The 19,632-nt window shown below is 39.9% G+C and overlaps 1 protein-coding gene across 6 annotated transcripts in view; it reads left to right on the top strand.

Annotated features, from left to right (window-relative positions):
* ST6GALNAC3 (ST6 N-acetylgalactosaminide alpha-2,6-sialyltransferase 3) overlaps positions 1-19,632 on the top strand; it is a 246,240-nt gene that overhangs the window by 165,822 nt on the left and 60,786 nt on the right. For all 6 annotated transcript variants that reach the window (XM_068952793.1, XM_068952794.1, XM_068952790.1 and 3 more), the window contains one exon: positions 2,920-3,329. In XM_068952793.1, the coding sequence (XP_068808894.1) occupies positions 2,920-3,329 (410 nt within the window). The remainder of the gene's footprint in view (positions 1-2,919; positions 3,330-19,632) is intronic.

The following is a 19,632-nucleotide window of genomic DNA, read 5'->3' as shown; positions in this document are numbered from 1 at the left end:
CTCTGCTCATGCTTAACACAAACAGTACAGCAAGTTAAATAGAAAAGTGACCAACTTCTTGTACTGGTTAGGGCTGTCATGGGCAACTTTGAACATGTTAAGAACCAAATATCTGCACATGAGATGTACGTGTGAGGTTCGTAGCATACACGCCAGAAAGTGGGGTGATGGGAGCCACAGCAGATCGCTACAGCTCCTCAAGGGTCCCACAGTCCCAGTGCTGTCAGGAGCCATCAGCCAGGTCCTAGTTCAGTATCGGAAGTAGCAACTCTGACAGTCCTGTTGCTTCCCAATTCTGGCCATGCTGGATACCCGACCCTCTGTCCCTGAATATCTCCCTCAGTAGTCACTCGAAAGAGAAGCCACATTTGAGCAGCTTTCATGTCTGAGAGTGATGGGAGAGCCGTTCCTGAGTGAGGGTGCAATTGCAAATGGGAACATTGCGTTAAATGAAGAAAAGGAGAGCTGTTATATGTGGATTACTGAAACCGTCCCCTTTGTGACAGCTGTAAATTAAGACCACAAGCTGCTGGGCTATCTCCATGTGGAGGTTCAATGAATGAGTATTGATGTGTGTTTTCTCATAAATTGCGAAAGATATCATGCAAGAAGATACTGCAGTCAATGAATGATGCTGGAGTCAGTAGACTGTCTGTCATGGGTGTATTTAAGGCTTGGGTGAGAGGTATAGAGAACACTGAGTCCTGTCTTAACTTTCTTTGGGATCTCTGTTAGGAAAGGTGCACATTAGGACATCTAAAATTATTCTTTAATTTTTAAAATATTTGTTTTGAGATAAGGCTGGGAGAGGTTAAGCCTCTTCTTTACTGAAGAAGAGCGACCTAGTATGGGCATTCAATATTACGAAAGTGTTTTATAAATTGGAGGAAGATAAATGAATCACAACAAAAGAGCTAGAAAACTGGGGGACACGATTGCAGGAGCAAGTGTATTTGGTTTATTCGAGCAGAACAGTTGCACTCAGTGAACAGAAAATGTGCAATGCATTTCTAACTAAGGTCAGAAATCAAACAATTCCAAGTTTGAGAGAGCAGCTTCATTTTAATGGAGAAAGAGTATTATGAAAAAACAACACACTGAGGTTGAGGCAAATTTAAATGGGTCCAGATTCTTGACCAAAATGGCATTTTCCTATCCAGCCGTTTCATATTCAGCATTTGTTAGTTTGCAAGTTCACCCTGAAAGCTATAAATTAATCTTCTGGGGCTTTAACAATTCACTTCATGTTAGGATGTAAGTTATGTTTATGGATTTGTTTAGGTCACCCAGCCATGTCCTCATAAAGTATCTTAGAGAGGATTTCTGTAACTAAGTGGTAAACAGAAAGACTGCTGTGTTCAGCTGCATCTCCTGGGATTGCATCTCTGCTTTCAGAGAGCTAGGCAGGACAGCTCTCTAAAACTACAATAGCTATAAAAAAATACATGATGTTCTCTAAATAAAACATTGCCAGTGTTTCTGCATGTAGTCAAGCATCTTTAACTCCTGATAAAATGAGAAAAAACATTTTCAGGAACCACTCACATAGAGAAGTGGGCCTTTGCAACGGCTAGGATTCTTGCAGAAATCTTGCAGGTTGCACCTTAGTTAAGTTAAATATTTGTCAACCAAATATAAGCTACTTCAGCTGTTATAATTTGGTTCTCTTCAGATGTTTACCTCATGTCCTTATAATATGTACCATTACCAAGCAAATTTCATGTCTTCTTGGCCACCGTGTCCTAAGAGTTACCACAGTCAAACGTGTCCAGGATATTCGTCGCCATCAGCTAAATGAAGGTGTGATTTTGAAGTGAAATAACCACACGGCTGATCAGAAAAGCACTTAGCATCCTGTCAGGCTGAGTGTCAGAAAAACATGAAGGAATTATCCTTAAGGGACATACCACTGAAGTCACTGGCTCCCAGTCAAGAGCAAGACAGAAGATCTTGTCTGTGACCATGCACGAAATTGTAAATAATCTGTAGCCTGGACCATCTTCTGTAGTTTTTGTTGGATGGATATCGTTTTCATTTGGCTCAGGCTGCCAGCCAAACTGTTCATAAAATCCAACCTAAATATATTGGCATTTCCTCTTATTCTTTTGGTGCAAAAGACACAAAAGATGTATTTGCTGTTTATAGTTTTACGAATGGAAGATCAGATAGGTCCCTATGTCTCTGTAAGATAGGTAACTGTTCCTATTGCCATTTAATGTAGGAGAAACAGTATCATAGAGTGCACTCAGGAAATACTGTCTTTGACCGCACTGTGCCTGGGATTACGTTCCTAGTTCACACATCACCGGTCCCTCTGCCCCTTGTTTTTCATGGGTCATAACTATTCTTTGGGGAGAGCACTGTATTCTTGTATACATGTCTCCTTTCCAAGTGCAGGATTTTCATGCTACCAGATTGCTTGTTAGAGTAACACTTCCTTTTTGACTCCTATCACAAGCGTGAGAACTATTCGTTCAAACACATAAACATAGTCAGTGTATAGTTAAATTTCTAGCATTTTGGGGTACTTTTTTCCTATTGCTGACGACACCTTGTTAAAAGAGAAAAAGGCATTGATCTAACTCCTGTTTTCTGCTGCTTCTTTCTTTCTTTGTTTTCTCTTCTAGTGGGAAGAGTAATGTTTAGAGAGCAAAAGGAACAATTCTTTTTCTAGTTGACTTTGCAAAGAGGAGAACAAAGAAAAAGATTACAACTACTGCCTCTTTCAGGAAAAAAAAAATTGCATTCAGAACTTTGTAGCAGTAGAGTTTTACACCAGCTCTGCCACATGGGGATTGATATTTATTTTAAGAGAAGTATTGCTATCAATTTGCTGGACATCTTTCTTTTAAATGAATTTTCAGCCTTTATGTTTTACAGAGAAGAACTTGCCATATATTTTTGTTTTCTGTCTTGCAGCCTCTACGACTAGACTGTGACCTCTGTGCCATTGTTTCAAACTCAGGACAGATGGCTGGCCAGAAAGTGGGAGCTGAGATAGACAAGTCCTCCTGCATATGGAGGATGAACAACGCTCCCACGAAGGGCTATGAGGAGGATGTTGGGAAGAGGACAACCGTAAGAGTGGTCTCTCACACGAGCGTGCCTCTGTTACTCAAGAATCCCGAGTATTTTTTCAAAGAAACCAACAACACTGCCTATGTGATCTGGGGGCCTTTTCGGAACATGAGGAAAGATGGAAATGGCATTGTGTACAACATGCTGAAGAAAACTGTTGACAGCTACCCAGCTGCCAGAATCTATGTGACAACAGAAAAGCGCATGGGTTACTGTGATGCCGTGTTTAAGAAGGAAACAGGAAAAGACCGGTAAGTCCTACTGCTGAAGAGCAATTATAATATTTGAAAAAAGATACATGAGCAGGCCATGCTGGATGCCAGCTACTAAATGAGTCCCTAGATATGTTTTTAATGGATTGTTATATGGTTTTGACTGTTATAAGCACTTGATGAGGCAGCAGCTAGGCCCCATTTACCCCACCTACGCTACCTTCTGTTCTTTCCATTTCTGTTGGCTTGAGTCCCAAAAATATTGGATGTCTTCCTGAAACATTTTAAAAGCTGTGTGTTGTTTTCAGCTCAATTTACTATTGATTAAATTGACATTTTATTTGAAGAGGATAATCCTACACAAACAACATTTCTAAATGCACAGCCTCAGGATAGCTCTGGATATTGTATTTTCTCCTCTGCTGAGATTTGCTTTAGCTTTACTTCAAACACCAACTTCAGGGTACAGAATGATTATTGTATTTCTTGGTGAGAATAGGTTATCAGTGATACTGTAACAGATTTAGGTTTCTACCATAATTATGTTGGTATACTCTCCTTGCCCGAGAATGTGTGTTTATGCTGCTCAAGTGGAGGCTGTAAGAGAGATGGAAGTGTGAGGGTCGCTATTTTGGCTAGCACTTTTAGTGCTGAATTTGGATTTGTGGGATTCAGTCCACAAACCACAGAATTTTGTAGATGATCTGCAAAAGTTCGGATCCTCTGTGTTTTTGCATGAAAAAGAAGCTGTCACAGATACTCACTGGAGCTAGCTAGCAGGGAGTTTCCGGATCACTCTTCTGCCTTACTGTTATTATTTCAGTTTGGGTGTCAGCTGTCAAGAACTGTAGCTCTCTCACCAAACTGAAAATACAGGTATACACAAACAGTTGAACTTAGTCCAAAGTTTTTATTTAATTTTTTGAAGTAGAAGAGATTGTTCTCTGAAACTTCCTTCATGATGTTCTCTGTTATTAAATTGTCAAAACTTGGTTTTGCCTTTTTTAAAAGGCACTAAAATGTAGGGAAGAACTTGACCCTCAGCTTATTCACCGTGGGCACATACTGCTGCTGGGATTCTGGAACTGGAGGGAGCTCCTATATGCCATAAAGGTGTCCAGGTTCTCACAGCTTCTTTGGTTTAACATATGATCAATAGAGGTTAGTAGAGAAAACACAGAACCATTCTTCAAAAGTGCCCTCTGATAATCCAGGTCATCTAGTTTACGTATTAATCAAGCTGAATATGATCATAGGTGCTTCTGTTGCATTACTAAAGATAAATTTGTTTATATTTACAGCACTTCCCTTTTAGTAAAATCAGTAAGGTCACGGTGACTTGACAACATTTTTATCAAAATCTTTACTGTGAGATCAGCCAATTGCAATGGGTATCTTAGTTTTTCTTATCAAATATTTCATCAGAGCGTCCTCAAGTCCAGTCTAATGCACTCCAGTTCAACAAATTAACGCATCACAAAGTTTTATTATTACCCAATTAACAAAATACAAATATTTCCTTCTAAGTCAAAGGCAAATTGAACTTCCATTTTCCTTGTGCTTGCTAACAAAGTTCTTGAGCAGCCTGACTTCAAAGTGGCTCAATACCTTTCTCCTTAATCCTCTGAAACAACTAAAACTTTCATATGGCCATCAGGGGCAAAGTGTGAACAAACTGCCTCATGATCCACTTCACATTGCATTTGCAAGCACCTCCCTTTCACCTCACCAGAAAACTACAGTTCTCACAGTAGAAATCAGGTAAGATCCTTGTTTCTATTGAAACACTTATTTTCTTCACCTGCTTTTCTACATAAAATACTAAGTGGTGCAGCTTGTCAGCTGGAAACAAGGGAAGCAATCAACATGTCACCAGCCAACACCTTCTGTATCGCTAGAAAATACCCTGCAGTTCCCTACTAAGCAGAGGACCTCGGTTTGGAAGCTTTCCTTTTCTGTAACATCTTTCAGAGACCGTTCTGCTGTTTCAAAGGGGTTCATAAGGCTGTTAGAGGAATGTGGTGTTTGTGGAAGCAGGAAAGGGAAAACACAAGAGCTTTGTGGGTGATGCAAATAGTTTCACGCATTATGCCAGACTATTATGATGCTGAGAGAGACTCAGGTTCCTCAGCCAGATATTCCTTCAGTTCCTAGGAGAAACATCAACTCTTGCTTCCAATATTAGTTTGAACAGAGGTCTATTTCAACATGTCCCCAGCAAAAAATCCTGGAAGGAAACCAAGTTCAACTCATATTTTAAAACGCACCGAGTGAGAGGTAACCACATCTATTCTCAGTCTGATCCTAAAATACAATCCTTATGTACAGTGTTATGCTACCAGTGCATACTAAGATTGCAACAGATTTCTGGTCTGTCAAGCCTTTAATGAGCTTTCTGTTTCTGCTCTTTGATGTACCATCTCTTTAGGCAATTAGTGGGACTTTTAAGTAGTTGCATCCTAATAGTGCTCAAACTGTAGAGGATGTTACAGGAAGCAGCTAACAGGTGTGTGCTGTGGTCACTGCTGTGCTGCAGACGAGCTCTGGTCCTGCACCACGGGAGTGGGACCCTCGTCACTGACTTCAGTGAGTGCAGGCTCCAAACCCACAGCTTTGCTTTGGGACAAAGTGTTTATTATTGGGTCATGGAAGAAATGAGATTTGCACCGAAAGAGCTTCCAACAAATATATTTTATTAATTCAGAGTAAAGCATTTTTCAATTCTCCTGCAGTACAAAATATCCTCTGATATGGACTGTCCTTGCTGGAGAGTGAACCCTGCATGCAGTGTTACGAATCTGGGGGACATGTGTTCTTTCTGAGGGTCTTCATTAGTGAAGCATTTGAGTTCAAGGCAGTGAATGTTCATCTGCTTTGAATAATTATTCAACATAAATAATATTCATTACCACACATTCACAATTTTTCATTAATGCATTTTACTTGGTGCTTCCCTAGAGGAAGCATAAAGCTAGCAGCTTCTTCCAATACTTTGCTAATGTTTTAGTATATTATATGTACTGAGTCAGGTGAAAGGATTTAAAGAAACATTGGGTAGTTATTAAATGCAGCTTACCTGAATCCAGGTAAGCAATTCTAAAGTCATTTATAACTTTCTCGTGCATTGTAACTATAACATAAGATCATATAACAACATTTAATTGGCAATAACAGAGAAAACTATAGTCTTCATTAAAGCAGCAGAGATAATTCTGGTCTGATAGAGTGCGCTGAACAGCCCTAAATAGGTTTTAATTAGCTGGCACCAAAGCTGCACCACCCTTAGGGAGGGTAAAATTAATGAAAACTAGCAGCAAATAGATCAGTGCTACTGGATGTTATTGCCTTGGGTGAAGGTGATGAGGAAGAAGGGAGTGTCTTTTAAGGATCATTTAGAAAACAGTCTGCGTTAAAAGTCACTTTCAGAAAGCAATGATAAAATAAATCTGTGCTACCATCAGTGAGACAGTCTAATGTCATCCAGATTGCAGACTCCGTTGGTGTTTATCCTGCCAGCATCTCATGCTAACAACTCAGCACAGCCCATCCACATAGGTGGTACAGCTCGATGTCTCCTCTTGGGCCTGTGGTGTGGTCAGACCATTTCAAACCATCCCATCGCACCAGCAGGACGTGGAGCCCCGGCAAACAGCCAGTAGTGCGTGTGCCAGGCACAGGTCTAAGCACAGCTTAACATGGTGTTTCTAGTCACACTTCATATAAATAAAAAAAAAAAGAGCATGGTGAGCTTTGCTGAGGAGGTTTTCTGTTCTCCTAAAATCCTCATTGAGAGACACAAGGTGACGTTCAGAAACCTGACTGGTCCCGTAGACGACTGACCTGTCACACACACTGTCTCTAATGAATGCTCATAGTCCAAACAATTCAGTTTGATTCAGCACCATTGCATTGAGATGATTAGTTATAGGAGTATGTCTCTATACAAGAAGTGGATTCGTTTTTGCGTGTTTGCAGTCAGAAAGGTGTTACTGGTTTAAAGGATTTTCGTTAGTATCTTGGACAATCCTGAAGCAAGAAAGTTGCTTTTGTGCTTCTCTTCCAGTTCTCAGTTTCCTCTGTTCATGCCCAGATGGTGCTGTGTGTTAGGTTGTGAGAGAGCTGCTTTATCATTCAAGGCAAAGAGATGGATCATTCTGATCACTGAGTCAGGATTCAAAATTTGGGTGGGTGCTCAGCCTTGCTATTTTGCTCTGTTCTGCTCGCTAATTATTTACTACTTTGGCAATATTTGAGATTTATATTGTATCTCTGTCACTTAGAGCTAGGAAATTATATTCCTCTAAAGTTCAGATTGACACTGTTAGACGACTGCAGTCATCACAGCTTCACCTCAACTAATATGTGGTTTTTGATGTGTCTGACTAATCTACACAAAGCTGTAGTCTGGTAACGATGCCACTGAAATGAAGAAATGAAATTGCATTTGCTGAGTCTCAGGTAGCTGCAACTTCTATTGTTTGGTGGTATTCTTCATGAATCGAGGTATTAAAGCTGTCAGTGGCCAGATCATCAGAGTTTTACACTGTATTTCTGGATGTTGGCTTGATTGAAATATTATAGTTAGGCTACTTCTGCCTTTGCACTTGTTTACATAGACTTGTTAGTTTCTCTACCAGGGCCATTCAGAAAAAATATAAAATCTTAGCCAGAGTGCACAACATGGGCAAAAAGCAGTTTTTCAGTGGGAAGTTGTAAATGTTGATGCTAAAATCTGGCCTCAGAGAGTTAATTTTTTGGAGCTGAGAAGGACTTTTGATCTGTGCTTTGCATTAACATTCTTCTTCTGAAAAATTCTGTAAGATGAGTAAGCGTTCATTTCATTTCAGGAGAATGAATAGAGTAAGGGAATATTAGCATCTTTAAATGATGATTCAGACTGACATAGAAATGCTTGTTTAAGCATTTTTAAGGACAAAAATGAATTGCCGTTTACTCTTTGATACAGTTTGTATTATGATGATATAGTTAGGGTGAATAGTTTATTGCACCAAAAAAGTCAGCAAAAAGTTCTCCATACCTGTGAGCATTAGTGGGCCCCAAAATGTGTATTTGATATAGAGAACATTTTTCATATACTCGACTGTGGACTTTTCTTGAAGCATTACTTGGCACTTCTATTCTTTCTTTTTATAATGTCATTCCTTCAAAAAAGGTTAATAGATTTGTGCATCTTAATTCATAGAGGACTTAAATACTTTCATTGTCAGTTAAGACTCCTTTTATTACCTGAAAAAAACAAGGGTCTACAGCGTGAAAGCTTAATGAAATAAATAGATTTTTCATTAAAAAACACTTAAAACCTCAACCTCTATTGCTATTCATGGTCAATCACAAGACTGGTAACAACTGCTTTGGGGTTTACACTCTCTGCACTCGCTCTTCCATTTCCTGATAAAACATCAGTTGTTCATGAGTGTCTTAGATTTATTCCCTGCAGCCCATTAGTAACTGCATTTATTTTACTTTATGAAGATTTTCCTAATTAAGATGAACATTTTTATCTATTAGGCAGATGGAACTCAATACAAGAAGCCCGTTTTTTATTAACATGCCAGTAAATGCTGTACAAAGAACTGGCACTTTTGTTAAGAAACAGAGCTCCCACTACATATTACACTAATTAGCTAGTAAAAAGAAACTTTATTAAAAATAGATCAATATTAGCTAATATTTTGTGATAATGCTGTGGCTGGATATAGATTTGTGTGGGCTCAGAAACCGATTGATTCTTTAGTGATTGCTAACTTTAGCCATGGAGTCATTTATTTTTACTTGATGATGTAAGTCAAAAATTACATTAACAGGATCTACTTTTTCTTGGCCTTGCATTTTTGCATTTTGAATGAATCCAGCAACTATTGCTTTTAATTTATCGCATCTTCTTAAAGTGCCACTGAATCCATTTTCTCGTCCTGACAAGCCAGACATGAGAGCTTTGTGCAGTGTTTGGTATTGTTGGAATTACACACACAGCTTTCCCATCCTGTCCTTTAAACGTGAAATCTGAAACTTTTATGGTGAAGATAGCATTGCTGATATCTCTCAGGAGCAACGCTGGGATTGCTCATATAGATGAGATTTGCCAGCACTTTTCTGGCACCCCTTGAACATTTACCTGCTGAAGAATTAGGCAAGACAGCGATAAATGTGGGAGAAGTCCTGGCAGCTCAGTGCATCCCAGTGCTTACAGGTAAGCTGCAATTTCAGAACAGTGCAACTGTACAGCTATATCTGTGTGTGCACGTGGATTTGTAGTGCACATCTTTGAAGGTAACTCAGGATTCACAATGGTGCTTCTCCGAGAACTTGATGTTGTACAGCCTGTGTTTCGAAAACGGTCACTGACTACATCCTATACGGTTCCTGTAATACTCAAATTCTCTGAGCTTTTAATGGTGGGCAGCTATACATTTAAAGAACAGTATGCACAAGAGCAGCATGTGCAGTTTTACTCAGACACTCACATCTTCAGCAGGTTTTGGAAGCTAAAACAGTTTGGAAAAATGTAACAGCATCTGTGGGGACTTACTCTGAATCTTGAGGAGTATCCTCAGACAGTTTGATGTCTTGGGTATTGACCAGCAGGTGGCTTAGTATGGGGGAAAGGGAACATTTTTTGACTCAGGTGTGCAAAGATTCAGCCATTCCATTTTCAACATTTTGTAAGCAATTCTAGTTTATAGTAGCATTCACTGTAATTGGTTCTCCATGCCAGGGACACCACACGTTTCTCAGTGTGGTGAGAAACCCTATGCAGTGCATTAGTATTCAGGAGAAGTGCAACTACAGTAGAAGCAAAGGTTTCTAAATGCCCATATTTGTTCTCTGCACCTTTGCTGTTACTGTCCCATCCTGATCTTTGGAGACATCTTTTTCTTTATTTTAAATTTCAAGAGTCAGTCAACCCAGCAAGCATATGCTCTGTGCTATGGTCATACTGGTTACAGAAAGAAGGCATGAACTGCCTGCCTAATAAACATTCTCTGCATGACTCATTAAAACTTGCAAACACCGTACTTGGTGCAAAACTTCAAAAGTTGCTATAAATGATGTCACTACTGTAGAATAAGATACAGAGAATGAATAGGAAGAGTAGCAGATGAAATCCTCAGAAACAAACGGCATGCTTTTATCTTAGCAATAAAAAAAGGGTAAGTGTCAGAAATATGTGGTCTCTGTTCAGTTGCCTCCCCATATGTTGTTTCAGAGTTTTCCTTGAAGTACATTCATTAGAGATGCTGGCGCTCCTGTCTCCAGAGAGCATCCCAGACATTTTCCATGAGAGCATTTCCAAAAATATTGCAGTTATCACTTAAGCCTCAGAATGCCTCTGTGAGGCAAGGAATATTTATCCCCTTTTTACAACTTGACTTCCCTGAGAAAAGGACACGGGGGGAAAGCAGCAGCTCTTGCTGTGCAGAAATTTCATGCCTATAGGGCTTTCTGAATTTTGTATGCTTACCGTGAAGGCATTTCAGTCTCCTACAGTGCTAATTTGGGCTTGGAATGGTCTGGAACAACACACTGGAACCAATTTCTGCTGCTCTATAACCTGTTTTCAGCCAAACACGTTAATGTTCTGGCACTTCCTTCCACATGAAATTGGTAGTAGTCTCTTGACATTTTGCAATCAATCAAAATATTAGGGAAAGAAAATCATCTGAAGAGTATTTGTAAAGCAGAATTCCTCTAAAAATTTTTTTTTCTTCAGTGTGTTCACTTCAAATGTATTCAAATGTGCGTTCACTATGTATTTTCCTATCCTGTGTCTATCCATCTCAGCGTTGTCTCAACAGCTTCCTCTAGTGCATAAAGAAATGTGACTAACGTTTATCATGTGTAGCTTGTTCTTTCACCAAGGGAGAGTTGTGCCTTTGCTGGAGCTCAGAGATTTTCTTCTCTCTGTGTGCACTATTCCGATTTTATATTAGTGATGACACTGTTGAAACATGCTTTGTATTTGGAGTAGAAGGAAGCAGTGGTCCTTAACTCCTCTAGGCTTTTTTCATGTTCTTAAGTTGCCTTTTCCTGCTCTTCCGAGAAAGGATGGTGTTCAACAGAGTTGGGTTTCGGCTCTGCTGTGCAGATCCTGCCAGGGTTTCTCAGCTGCAGTCGCATCCCAGAGCCTTCTCACTGCTGGAGGTACTTTGGGCCTCGCTCATGGAGCGCCTTGCGGATATGGAGCTTAATTTAACATTGCATGAGCTATCCTCTAGCTTTAGACTTGTCTAAGCTACACTAAGCACCAGTGGCTTTCTGCCAAGCTACGTTGCTTTGCTTGGTTAGAAGAGAAGTGGTGAACGGGTGAATACATAAGGCCAGTTCACTCCTTACCAGTGTGGAAGAAAGAATTTCAGGCAACTGGCTATGGTAGAGGATGTTACTTGGGGATATTATATCCAGGGAAGGCTGGATATAATAGTTCAGTTTCATTTCTGAGCTTTCAGTTCTGGACCGCTTAAAGTCTTCCTCTGTTTTTGAAATTGTAACAACAGGCCTCACGTATATTTGACCGGTTTCAGGGTGGCATTAGCAAGAGCAATTCCAAATATTTCCTTTGAAGCTTCTCCGTCTGCCTGTGTAGCAGGACTGAGATTGGCATGTTATATAAATATTTTCTTCATTATTACTTTACATTTTTCCCCGAAGCTGTCATATTGATTTCAAAGCCATGGTCACCATTATACTAAAATGGCGGCATTAATAATTTGGTCTCTGTGGGTGGATTATAATAGAGCGTTTGAAAATAATTGCCCACTAATGTGAAAGGAGGAAATATGTACAGTATTATATTGCTCATAATGTAACCATTAAAATAACAATTAAGTGATAATGAAAAGGGTCATTATACTTTAGTTTATCTTTACATAATGTTAATAGCTAATGAAAATAGGGAAGTTGATATCTACTTACTTTTAGCAATACTACTGCCTTTCCTGTAAAGAGGGAATATTTTGCATGGAATTGTAAATTTGTATATTTCAGTAAAGTTTGTGTCCATTCTTTATGTTCTTGGAAATGTGACCAATTTAAAAGCAACTGCTACAAATTCTTTTGTATCAAATGTTAAGTTTGTAAACATTTTTATATTAGCCTGAAAGGAAGTTACCAGAAGTAGTCACATCTTGGACGTGATTGCATCGAAGAAAAATGCAAAATAAATTTTAGGCCAGTATGTTACCACTGATGTATTAGAAAAATGAAGGTAGCCTGACTTTGAATCAATCACTAGAATATAAATCTTCTCTCTTTAGGTGAATGAAAAACATTAAAAAATAGATGCATTATCATCTGTGGCAATTTTGTTTTAGTGTCGGCTCAGCCACATGATCAAGTTCCTTTTCTGTTGTATACAGAGGCAGAACATTTGAGAACAAATATGAAAAAACGTTTTCCACTTTTTTTTCAGCTGTTCTATTTCTATCAGTTGTGTGCTTTGTAATGGATATAGAAGCCTCTCATTTTGTATTTTGGGATACTGAGCTCAAAGTTGAAAGTGCTTAGTTCAGAAATGCATAGACAGAGTTCTCAAATACTCCTAACAGCAAGAAATTGATTACAATTAAGACGTTTTGGCGTTTGTCTATCCAGATCAGATTACATTGATTTTTAGAGATGCAGTAAGATTACCCCCCATTTTTTTAACACTTTCTTTATTTTCCAAATATAATAACGTGGTTGAATGTTACCTTTAAATACCAGACTCATGGAGGTGGGAATTACCTCATCTAGTCTATATCACTCCAAAGTAGAACTGAGAGATGCAAGTAAAGCAGTTATGAACTAGGTATTAAAAATGTAATTGCATTGATTTTTATAGGTATTATACCAAATGACATCAACAGAAAATGTTTTTGGTTTAGCAGTGTGATTTTTAATTAGCTTATGTTAAAAGCATACATTTGAGAAACAAGTGTTTTGATTTCTTTATTTACTGAATGAGCAAATGAGTTAATGCTTGGTTTTCTGTTGTTCTTTCAGCCACTGCCCAAATGCCCCCGTTCCCTGTATACCCAGGGAGTACTTTAGGCCGGACTAGGAAATAAAGGTGGAGATAGAAGGGGGGTGAGCAGAGACGTAGATACACTTGGGAGCCTCTCTGCTACCGGAGGCACATGGCAGCCTGCCTTCCCTGCCGCAGAGATGGAGAAGTCTTTCCAGTCAAGGGGAAGGGATTATGGACTTCTGTCCCTTTATCATGTTCTCTGCTTCTCCTGACCGCAGACAAAGGGAAGGTTAAGGCATCTCAGCCTGACTAGGGTAGGGGTGCTGCTGTGGAGAGTGAGGCCAGGGGTGGTGAAGTCCACCTACAGGATCATCTCCCAGGCAGTGATGGTTCAGAGTCTAGTATCTTTGCAAGGGTAGGGTTTAATTTTCCGTTCCACTGAACCAAAAGGCAGGTTGAATTTGTGAGCCGAACTGTGCAGGGTTGCATGGTGCTGTTCAGCGCCGGGTTACTCTGCGAGTCTTTGATGTTTGGATGTCAGGAGAGCTTGGTACACACTAAGGCACACATTGTGCATGAGGCCTGGGCCTGGCTTCAAGCAGTTCCTGAAGGTTTTCCATTCTTGTGCCTCCTTCTCTTTTCCACCATCTCAGACTCTTCCGTTCGGATTAGCTAACTGAAATCACAGGCTGTGAAGCTGTCAATGTATTTTGGTCACAAACTCTTCCTTGTACATGTTTCTCTTTAATGCGATACTAGTTCCCATTTGGCATGTTTCTTGTTTTCCTTCAATTTTTTTCTCCTTCTCTATCATAACTTTACTAATATTCTTCACATTTTTTCTCTTTGATTTGCTGCCTCATTGTATGCAACTCTGTTAATATAAATATATATATGTAGCTTTCTTCTCTCAGCCTTTTATCCTTTTACTGTGAAACGTATTGCCTCAAACACACCTCCTATTTTCAGCACAACCTCTTTTCAAATGGTTCACTGACCTGCAATGTAGCTGATGAGGAACAGCTCTCTCTCATGCTACCTTTTCCATTCCCATTCCCATTGCCTTTCCCTTTCCCTAGCTCTTTCACTTGAATGCTGGAACAGAACACCTGAAAGATTGATCTCAGATTGCAGATCCCAAGTCAATATGTCCTTTATTTAAAACATAAAAAAGAAAAAAAATCACAGTGGGATGTAGAAGCTGTGCTTGATTATTTATTGATGGTTGTTGATTACACGAATTAAAACAGTGGGGATTTCAGATTTTAATCAAAAACCAACTGATTTCTTGTATGATTTTTTAAAATGTGAACATAATGTAAGCCCATTGTGATCATGCTGTTACTTGCTAAGCTCTGCGTGACCTACTGTATGAGCAACATGTGTTCCCAGTTTCATTAGTATGTAGCTCTGTATATGTGAGTGTTGATATAGGCTTGGAGCTGTTATATGGCAATTTATACACACACAGGCACACACACACAAACACATGTGTGTGTGTGTACTAGATGCACAAACACATGGATTTGAAGTGACATGCAGTGGGGAGATACTGTTTCCCGAGTTTCTAGGCTGCAGAAACACCAAAAGAAAGATTAAAAAATACCCAGGAAGTTTAATACATGCAGCTGCAAGCATTTGTTTGACCTAGTGGATATTTAGGCCCTACCACCTATTAATTACAGCACTGCAAAGCATGCTAGGTGCATGCCCCAGTCCACTGCACCAAGTGAGGTGAGCTATCACAAATGCTTCAGGTCCTCGCTCAGGTGTACCAAACACCCCCTCAGTGCAATGGTTTCAATTTGAAAAGCAAAGTAAGCTGGTTTGCTATTGCCTGACTGTAGCTACGACAGCCTTTCTGCGAGCTGCCAACACAAGAGGTATTCATCCAGAGGTTTACTCCGTATGTTCCCTCATCTTAGCAATGAGCAAGTTTTGTTTGGTTTCGTTTGGCTTTTTGTAAATACCTTTCAGTTATGACAGTAGAAGATAGCCTGACTGGCAGTGACTTCTAGGTCTTTATGTGCTTTCGATACAATTCATTTGCTTTTAGTTTTTGCAACATCACCAACTGCTAAGGGAGTTGATATTTAGTATGGTTCTAAATAAGTAAAACTAAAGTATAAATAAATAATGCCTGGTTTATTAGTCCAGGTGTCTTCAGTATTGCTGGAAGTGGTTTGATGACAGCCACCAGCACTAGCAAAGGAAAAAAACTGGTTTCTCTGTGATTATTATGATTATAATAAACCATAATTGAAAGATTACAAAATTGATTCTTTTAAAAATTAATGTAGCACGAGTGAGCAGGCTCTACAGCATTCAGACCTTTTCAGTGTTACTTGGAAGGGAAATGGCTTGTTTTATTTCCTGGCAGAAAACTGCTCGTTTTCTAACAATTGCATTAGAGGAAACAGTCCCAGAGGGTTACAGGAGACAACCGTCCTCTGTCATTATGCTTCACCCTTTCCTGATGGGTTTGGAGAGGAGCCAGGAACAAAAGAAAGTTACATTCATTATTGAGAGAGCCTTGGGAAAATCTGTTTGGCCAAGCAATTTTGCATGAAACTAGTGAGAAAATATTTGACTGCAAAGAACATAAACTCCTTCCATCAATATGCAATTTTCTGGATCCATTTGTCCAAGTGATTATTAAGAACGGTTGCTAAATTTGCTGTGCTTTACAACTTCGAAAGGGCTGCAAAAGCATTAACTAGTTAAAGGGATAGAATTTTAAAAAACAAAAACAAACAAACAAAGTCAGTTGTAAGACAGTTTAAAGTGCAAAGTATTGAAAACAGCAGGAAACCTGAAGACCTGGAATAGCAATCATACAGTACCATCCGCCCCAATCAGGAAAGTGGAAACCACAAATTTCTCTCTGATGATTTCCTGTAAATATGCCCTTTGAGGACAGATTGCCCTGCCCACTCTTGTGGAAAAAGCTCAGAGCTACATCTCCTCTCACCGCAACATGTGGATCTCAGCAAGCCCTGCTCCTCTGTTTCTGAAGTTGTTCCTCGGGTGGGAAACAGTTTGAGCAAAAACGTAGTGAAATGTTGTTGCAAAAATGCTGGTAAGCATCCTTGAAACCTGGTCAGTTTGACTGAAAAATGACTTTCTCTGCTTTTGGGTTTTTTTCCTGTTTGTTTTCTGGACCTGAAAACAGTCGTAGACAGTTTCTTTAGGAAGTTCTGCCTAATTTTCCAGGCCTTATTTGCCTGGTGGGAACGGTTTCATTGATGCTCTCATTCGCTTCGGAATATCGTGCCTCACTTTTTCTTAGCATGCTGAAGTGTCAGTAGCTTTGCTACTCCAAGCATGTAGCAGTATATGCTAAAGGCTGGTGTGGAGACAGGACATTTTAGCCTCCCCTGTGGGAGCGGGGTGCCCCCGCAGCGTAGCCCAGAGTGCAAGCCCAACGTGGGAGAAGTCCCACGTTCTTCAGACAGAAGCATCAAAGAGGCTCAGGGAATTGGGGATTGTGGCTGATGTTTAGGCACCATTTCATATTATCCAGATGGTTTGCAGTCTCCAAAGAAGTTTTCTGTGCTCAAATTTACAGTAGACATATAATCTGCCATGCTTCATCTGTGTGCTCTTCCTTGATGACAACCTCCTACTGGCCTTAGGCAATGTTTTATTAAATAGGGGGATAGTTTCCCAGCCCATTTACAAGATTGAAATCAGTATTCTTCCTCCAGTTGTATTTCATTAATAGTACCTAGCATTTCATAGTGCATATCATCCACAGACCTTAAAGTACTACAGGAAGCCAAATCAGCTTTAATTTTCCCGTTTTCATGATAGTAAAACTCATGCACAGACTCGTTTATCAAGTCGTGCACAAGTATCATCCTGCAAGTCTATGGCAGAGCTGTGAATGCATCCTTTGGTCAGGGGTCCCACTATAGGCTCCCAGCTTTGGCTCCTGATGTGTGACCCTGCCATTTATTAAACGCAAAGGTGTATTCTTGCCCGCCTAAGCTCGTACTAAGCAGGAAGAGAGACTTGAGCAAATGGTGAGCATATCCATGTCAAAGACATTTTTAAAAATGGAAAAAAAGTGGAACTTTCTAAGTGGAATTCACTGGAAATTGCACGTTTCCTAAGGTATTGTATGACTCAGCACAACTCTTGCCTCTTGGCCTCGGGGCAAAGATATTGTATTGCTCAGCTGAGACTTGTTTAAGGATCATGCTTTTCAGGAGAGAGAGGTGATCATTAGATTTGGGCAGGAATCTTACCAAGATGTGTTGGAGCGCTCTGCATCTGAGCAGATCCATTCTTGCCACTTTCCAGCAGTCAGCACTGCCCATCAAAGAAAATTGTTAAATAGCCCTGCTTCATCATTCTTCATATGCATTAGAAATGGCTGTAAGCAATAACAGGATTATAGCCAAAAAGTGGCAGCAGTTTATTTGATTTAATATATAGAGGTAGCTATTTGAAATGGCATTTACTTTTCTTGAGCTCATCATAAAAACCATTCTGAATGGAAGTGTTTAAGGTAATGATGACTCCGATTAATTCCCTTAGAATAGCATGACTGGAATCAGACACAGTTATTTCTCTTTTCATTAGGCATTTCTGGGCTGCTAGGAGTGATCTTATGGCATGAGATGAATGAAATTAGCTAAAGAAAACCTGATGAAAATGGCCCACAATATGCTGCTATTCTTCTTGCTCAGCATAGCAACCTGGGAGAGCACAGATGCATTTGTAGTGGCATCCAGATGGCATTAATAGAGCTGGATCCCAGCTTTCCTTTGGGGGAAGCTGGGAAAGCTGCGCTGCCGCATGCTGCAAGTTCCCCTGGACCTGGACTGTGCACTGAACAGTGCTGCAGCCTTCTGAGCCAGCCTTTACTTTCTCCTCCCTCTCTCCTCACTGCCACCAAATCCCAGTAAATCCAAGCCTGGTCTGAATAGCGTTATCTTTAATCTGGTTTTATCATAGGCCTTCCCAACTGAAGTCAGGAGGTCAGTTCATGCTGCACTTTTATTAACGGAAAGAGTTGCTTCATTGGGATGCTGTATCAGGAGCTGGTTCCTCTCTTCAAAGAGAAGAAAGTGGAAAGTATCTAGAAAGTGGAATTTGGAATGCTATGTTGGGGTGTTTTACTTAGTTGAAAAAACAGAGATTTTCCATTTGTCTAAATCTCTTGCGCGGTTTTTGCTAAATATGATTATGAAGTTCTGTATGATTGCTGGTATTGCAGGTAACTTAATATTATGAAATGCTGTTAGGTAAATGAGAGATGGATATATTGGGAACATACTGATGATTCAGTTTTTGCAGAGTATCTTGTCCATTTAGAAAAGTGAGGTACTCCAATATCATAGCAAAAAGAGGCATTTAAATATCTAGATACTGTACTTTAAATATAAAAGCATTGCTTCTAATGCTCATTCTCTGCCCATTCATTCCTTTTCAGCCTGTCACAATATGTACTTTGAGAGGCGTGATAGTTTTGCAGTATGGACATTCCCTGCCTTTTCAAACTACAGACCAACAATTCATCTTGCGTGGAGCTGGCCATCTAGTAGTAATTACTTTCTGTTGCTGCATACTGGGATTAGATTCCTGATCTGCTTTGACAAGTTAAATCCTTCTTACTCTCTGAGAACTTAGCTTATTTTTAAATAGCTTGAATGATTCAAGCGCCCACAAAAGCGATGGACTAACGTCATGCACCGAACCCTGGTGTAGTCCTTTTACAGTTCTGTGAGTTTGCATCAGTCCCAGTTCACTGTAACTCTGCTTTTCCGGGCTTCAGCTTCTCTCTTTTATACAAAAATTGCAAGTCCAACTTGCATGCGCGGGTCGTTCGTGAGGTACGTGAACCAACACCAGGGACTGGTGAAACTGCTAACCTAGCAGTAATCTACATTCAATGTTAAGTCTCTCAGGTAAAAGGCTGGAAACAGTTCTAGAATTTAGTAATGTTTTAAAATATTTTAAAGAAATCTGCAGTATCAGCGTATACTGCGTACTCAGTGCTCTAAAAGTGAGACTCCAAAGCGTAACTTGGTCTCTGATGTGCAAAAGCAATGAACGGAAGGAGTGGGTTGGAAGACAAGAGGTACAGAGTATCTCATGTGAGAAACGTCTGAGAAAATACTGTTAAAGGCAAAAGTGGCAAAGTGCAGACTTTTCTACTGACAACCAAGCCTGTTCGTTTCAAATTAAAGGTTCACACAAAAATTGTATCTGAAGAGTCTAATATGCAGTAATTGATTCTCCTAATTCCTAGGGGAGCCGTCTCTACTTAAAGTACAATTGAACTCCAAATTTCCTTACAGTGTTACAGTTTAAAAAGTCGTACAGACTAGCGCTGAGTGGGACTGAGTGGGTTGCAGACATGCATCA

Source organism: Struthio camelus, chromosome 8, assembly GCF_040807025.1.
Source record: "Struthio camelus isolate bStrCam1 chromosome 8, bStrCam1.hap1, whole genome shotgun sequence".
Lineage (NCBI taxonomy): Eukaryota > Metazoa > Chordata > Aves > Struthioniformes > Struthionidae > Struthio > Struthio camelus.
The sequence above is the reverse complement of the archived record's forward strand: the minus strand, read 5'-3'. Positions and strand labels throughout refer to the sequence as shown.